The 5,753-nt window shown below is 46.1% G+C and overlaps 2 protein-coding genes across 2 annotated transcripts in view; one reads left to right on the forward strand and one right to left on the reverse strand.

The window, feature by feature from the left end:
• T265_15790 (hypothetical protein) overlaps positions 1-4,934 on the forward strand; it is a gene marked incomplete at both ends in the record, with an annotated part of 8,825 nt that extends 3,891 nt beyond the window's left edge. The window contains one exon of the mRNA XM_009179140.1: positions 4,623-4,934. Coding sequence (XP_009177404.1) covers positions 4,623-4,934 — 312 coding nt within the window. The remainder of the gene's footprint in view (positions 1-4,622) is intronic.
• T265_12129 (hypothetical protein) overlaps positions 1-4,970 on the reverse strand; it is a gene marked incomplete at both ends in the record, with an annotated part of 9,681 nt that extends 4,711 nt beyond the window's left edge. The window contains one exon of the mRNA XM_009179139.1: positions 4,872-4,970. Coding sequence (XP_009177403.1) covers positions 4,872-4,970 — 99 coding nt within the window. The remainder of the gene's footprint in view (positions 1-4,871) is intronic.
• Positions 4,971-5,753: the final 783 nt, after the last annotated feature.

A 5,753-nucleotide genomic window follows, 5' to 3' on the forward strand; every position in this document is an offset into this window, starting at 1 on the left:
AGCACGAGGGCTGGGATACTGCCAGGTTGCCCAAGCCTAGACAGGGGAAGTCGAGTGGCGGAGGTCGGATTCGAACCACGGACCTTCCGCTCAGTAAATTCGCGCTCTAACCACTTGAGCCGTCTCGCCCCTATCGCCACTGTATATGAGGGCCGATCAGAAGCAACATCCGAGCACTGCGTCCACCATTTTGTCTCGATTGCGTCATGCCACGGACCACACCAGAATCCAATATTGCAACTCTAGTCCTAACCGTTGAAATTCAGTGGTCCTGTAGTGCGACAGTGTCATTTTGAACAGGATAGCGACCAAAAGGACATCTTGGGTGGTTCAGAATGTGGTGAGCAGTCTTGAAACCCTCGGTTAGAATTCATTTTCACCATGAGTCTTTGTTCGGCGTAACTTGATTACATCTTGTATGCTAGTAGTTTCGTAGTTCAAGAAGTACGATGTTGGCGATGCGCCAACTGGGATGGTAGGTGTTTGCTTATAACAGCAATTTAGTAAATCACTGGGATGTTCCATTGGTTCATTTGATTTGTCCTCTGGATCCTTTGGTAGTTCAATGTGGGTGATGGAAACGAGTTTTGACTAGAACTCCGACGAGTAGATCGAGAAGCCACAGAATTTCTGGACTGCTGTCATTCCAGACGGTTATTTTCCGGAAAAATATGACGTAAACACGATTGCCGAAGGCCATTTCTGACCTGCACTCTATATGGTATCGCTCCGCCGACTGTGGAATTCAGTTGCTTTGAGAACGCTGTTTGGGATGTTTAGATCTACCAGGAAACCACTCTTTACGATGTGATTTACTGGCATCGCGACGACATATCAGACTGATGTTTTGTACGACTACTGCAACTTATGAAAACAATCGTTCAGATGCAACATCCCTTCGGTGCCTAGCTACCATGCCACCCGGAGGAAGCACTAGGCCTGGGATGCTGCCAGGTTGCCCAAGCCCAGACAGAAGAAGTCGGGTCTTCTGGTCAGTAAATTCGCGTTCTAACCATTGAGCCACCTCGCTGTTTTGTAACAGTTTAGTGATTCGTCGACAAATGGTGCGGGACCATTAGTAGGTGGAGGCCTGCTTTCGAACGTTTGGTTGTTTATCTCACACCCAGTATTACTAAGCTCTTGACCTCAAGAACACGCTTCCGCCAGTCTTTCGCAGCCGGTGTTTTCGTCTGGAATGTGTAAATCTTGTCATAACCAACTTAGTAACATCCGGCCATACCCAAACCCATGTTCCGTACTTCTACGTGAAGAGCCATTACTACGCTAGATAAACAATATGACCTCCCAAGTCGCAGCTCATCGTTGCAAGATGTACACCTATGAAGTCACCAGCTGAACAAAACTGGAGACGCTTGGCATTGCGGTCGGTGACCAACTGGCCAATCTCATTCTACTCATGAACCTCAACAAAGAGGAAGGGCATCTTTTGGCTGAACCTTTTACGATCCAGTCAGATCCTTCTCGCGTAACGCCTTTGTTACAGGCAACTGAAGTCTAACTCTTGATTCACATGATTCTTTGGTCCGATTCATGATCTCCTGGCTGCTTCCTCCTATATTCTGAACTTCTTGTTACTATTGGCCCCGTCAATCCTTTCTTTGAATTAAGCATTGATAATGTGTAGCTTAAGTATCATATCCATCCTCAAGAAGCAACTCCTAGAATATTCAATTCACTCTGAAGAAAACGAACTGTAGCATACCCCGAATAAGCAACAAGCAACAAGAACTTATCAGAAATGAGTTATAAAGAGCTGTTGCCCCCTCACCTTCCCCAATTTAAAATGTCACTTGATTATTACCCAAGATGCTCTTATCTACGTGGGAAGTTGCGAACTCTAATCGAAAATTCAGAGGAGAGCGAAGCAAAAATTTCTCATTGATGTGCTACTGTCAACTGACCTGAATAACTAGGCAGATTACCGACTGCAGATTCAGCCGTTAAAGCATGCACTACAAATGTACTCTCAGTTCGATGAGTGGAAATCACTGGGGGCTTGCTTAAGCTGCAGTATAGTGGTTGACTGACCTGGGCAAATTGAATGGAACTGAACGCGGTTTAATCGTATGTCTTCTATAATTATACGGGGGCGGGATGGCTCAAGTGGTTAGAGTGCAAATTTACTGACTGGAAGGTCCGTGGTTCGNGGCCGATCAGAAGCAACATCCGAGCACTGCGTCCACCATTTTGTCTCGATTGCGTCATGCCACGGACCACACCAGAATCCAATATTGCAACTCTAGTCCTAACCGTTGAAATTCAGTGGTCCTGTAGTGCGACAGTGTCATTTTGAACAGGATAGCGACCAAAAGGACATCTTGGGTGGTTCAGAATGTGGTGAGCAGTCTTGAAACCCTCGGTTAGAATTCATTTTCACCATGAGTCTTTGTTCGGCGTAACTTGATTACATCTTGTATGCTAGTAGTTTCGTAGTTCAAGAAGTACGATGTTGGCGATGCGCCAACTGGGATGGTAGGTGTTTGCTTATAACAGCAATTTAGTAAATCACTGGGATGTTCCATTGGTTCATTTGATTTGTCCTCTGGATCCTTTGGTAGTTCAATGTGGGTGATGGAAACGAGTTTTGACTAGAACTCCGACGAGTAGATCGAGAAGCCACAGAATTTCTGGACTGCTGTCATTCCAGACGGTTATTTTCCGGAAAAATATGACGTAAACACGATTGCCGAAGGCCATTTCTGACCTGCACTCTATATGGTATCGCTCCGCCGACTGTGGAATTCAGTTGCTTTGAGAACGCTGTTTGGGATGTTTAGATCTACCAGGAAACCACTCTTTACGATGTGATTTACTGGCATCGCGACGACATATCAGACTGATGTTTTGTACGACTACTGCAACTTATGAAAACAATCGTTCAGATGCAACATCCCTTCGGTGCCTAGCTACCATGCCACCCGGAGGAAGCACTAGGCCTGGGATGCTGCCAGGTTGCCCAAGCCCAGACAGAAGAAGTCGGGTCTTCTGGTCAGTAAATTCGCGTTCTAACCATTGAGCCACCTCGCTGTGTTGAGCAGTTTAGTGATTCGTCGACAAATGGTGCGGGACCATTAGTAGGTGGAGGCCTGCTTTCGAACGTTTGGTTGTTTATCTCACACCCAGTATTACTAAGCTCTTGACCTCAAGAACACGCTTCCGCCAGTCTTTCGCAGCCGGTGTTTTCGTCTGGAATGTGTAAATCTTGTCATAACCAACTTAGTAACATCCGGCCATACCCAAACCCATGTTCCGTACTTCTACGTGAAGAGCCATTACTACGCTAGATAAACAATATGACCTCCCAAGTCGCAGCTCATCGTTGCAAGATGTACACCTATGAAGTCACCAGCTGAACAAAACTGGAGACGCTTGGCATTGCGGTCGGTGACCAACTGGCCAATCTCATTCTACTCATGAACCTCAACAAAGAGGAAGGGCATCTTTTGGCTGAACCTTTTACGATCCAGTCAGATCCTTCTCGCGTAACGCCTTTGTTACAGGCAACTGAAGTCTAACTCTTGATTCACATGATTCTTTGGTCCGATTCATGATCTCCTGGCTGCTTCCTCCTATATTCTGAACTTCTTGTTACTATTGGCCCCGTCAATCCTTTCTTTGAATTAAGCATTGATAATGTGTAGCTTAAGTATCATATCCATCCTCAAGAAGCAACTCCTAGAATATTCAAGTCATTCTGAAGGGAACGAACTGTAGCATACTCCAAACAAGGAACAAACTTCAAAGAACTGATCAGAATGTGTCATAAAGAGCTGTTGCCCCCTCACCTTCCCCAATTTAAAATGTCACTTGATTATTACCCAAGATGCTATTGTCTACGTGGGAAGTTGCGAACTGTGATAAACAAATCCAGAGGATCAGAAGAGCGAAGCGAAAATTTGTCACTGATGTGCTACTGTCAACTGACCTGAATAACTAGGCAGATAACCGAATGCAGATTCAGCCGTTGAAGCATGCACGACAAATGTACTCTTAGTTCGATGAGTGGAAATCACTGGGGGCTTGCTTAAGCTGCAGTATAGTGGTTGATTGAATTGGGCAAATCGAGTGGAACTGAACACGGTTTAATCGTATGGCTTCTATAATTATACGGGGGCGGGATGGCTCAAGTGGTTAGAGTGCGAATTTACTGACAGAAAACTCGGTGGTTCGAACCCAACCTCTGCCTCTCGATTTCCCCCGTCTAGGTTCCGGCAAGTACCCCAGCCCTCGTGCAACCTTCGGGTGGCATGGCAGTTAAGCACCGAAAGGGTGTTGCAGCTGAACGATTTCTTCTTTAAGTGTACGTTCAGGGGTGCTGAGCGAACTGGACGTGGCTTATTTTACCTTATTTCACTGACCGATGTTTTCATGCAGGTGTTATGAGGGGGCAGTTGTCTTAACGCTGATTGGTTGGATATGTGTTTTACCTGACATGCACCGGAGTGGTACTTGTTATTTATTCAAAATCACGAGTATCGGTTGCTCCTTCACACGTTAATCCATGTGGAAGGTGGAAGTAATCTTGATTCACATGTATTCTTCGTTTCTGGTACCTTTTTCTGCGTACCAGACGGAACATGTATTTCCACCTTCTCTTGCAGGCTTGTCTTGTTGGTCGAAAATTCAGCCCCTCCAGTTCAGACTACACTTCCCGCATGAGCTCAGTTGAGGCAGCTGTGTACAAAGAGAAACTTTCAGTTTCGGCGGCCACTTGCTTTGTGCCTCGTAGTTATCATGAACCAGTTTTGAACTGCACCCACGTTCCCCGAGACGTCACTCAGCTCGTATCCCATAGGATATTTACCGAACTATTGAGGCAGCCACCCAACTTGGACTGGCTTCATTCTTACCGACTCGTCGTATCCGAATCGGGACAGATTCAAACGTCGGACGGTCGGTGGTGGAACCCAGGTGGTAAGTTTTTGCCATTGCCTCTGTGTGGTACGCATTGTTCCGGCTGTTAGCTGTACACAAGAGTAGCGATTTAAATGTCCTGTAATGCATGTTTTCGCTTCAACGGACCAGCAAATTCGTTATCTTCCCGTGTAGTGTACATCATAACTGACGCACGCCCTTGGAACCCGTGGTGCCATCTTAACTCTCATTCACAAATGGGATAATGTGCCTTTAGTCACCGTCTTTTTACGGTCTGCAAATCTTGACTGAATCAATCACAGTTGTAAAATTCCTCAGCGACCTTATCTTTACTTCCAACTACTATTGAACACACACCACACGCTAAAAATAATGAGAATCCCCTGCGATGGATGAGGTCACGAGGTATCTGTCAAATCAGGGTGACTGTTCCCCAAGACGACCTCGGATTGGTTCTACTTGAAAAGCTTCTGCACAAAAGATGCGTTTTTCATAGCCTAAGAAGCATGACTAGACAGAGTCTGTGGCGCAGATCTTATAAACCTCATTTCAATCTTGTTCCGTCCTAGCAGGATAATAAAGCCGAAAAGCAAGGTCAGGGTCTTCTCTCGACTTGGACCGCTCCAGTATTTAACCAACTTTTGTAAGATGCTCCGCACCAATTTATATATCGCTTCCCAGGTCCCTTGAAACGTTCTCTTACACTATCGTTGACAGTCATTCTGTTATGGTAGGTGCTAGGCGGAACTGCACACGGATCCCTCTTTATCTCTCGCAGTCAGATGCTGCTACGGCCGAGAAGACCATCCCAACCAAGACTGGCCAAAGACTCGGGACGCTTGCCGGTCCGGCATCAG

Source organism: Opisthorchis viverrini (genome assembly GCF_000715545.1).
Source record: "Opisthorchis viverrini unplaced genomic scaffold opera_v5_972, whole genome shotgun sequence".
In the NCBI taxonomy this organism is placed as follows: Eukaryota; Metazoa; Platyhelminthes; class Trematoda; order Opisthorchiida; family Opisthorchiidae; genus Opisthorchis; species Opisthorchis viverrini.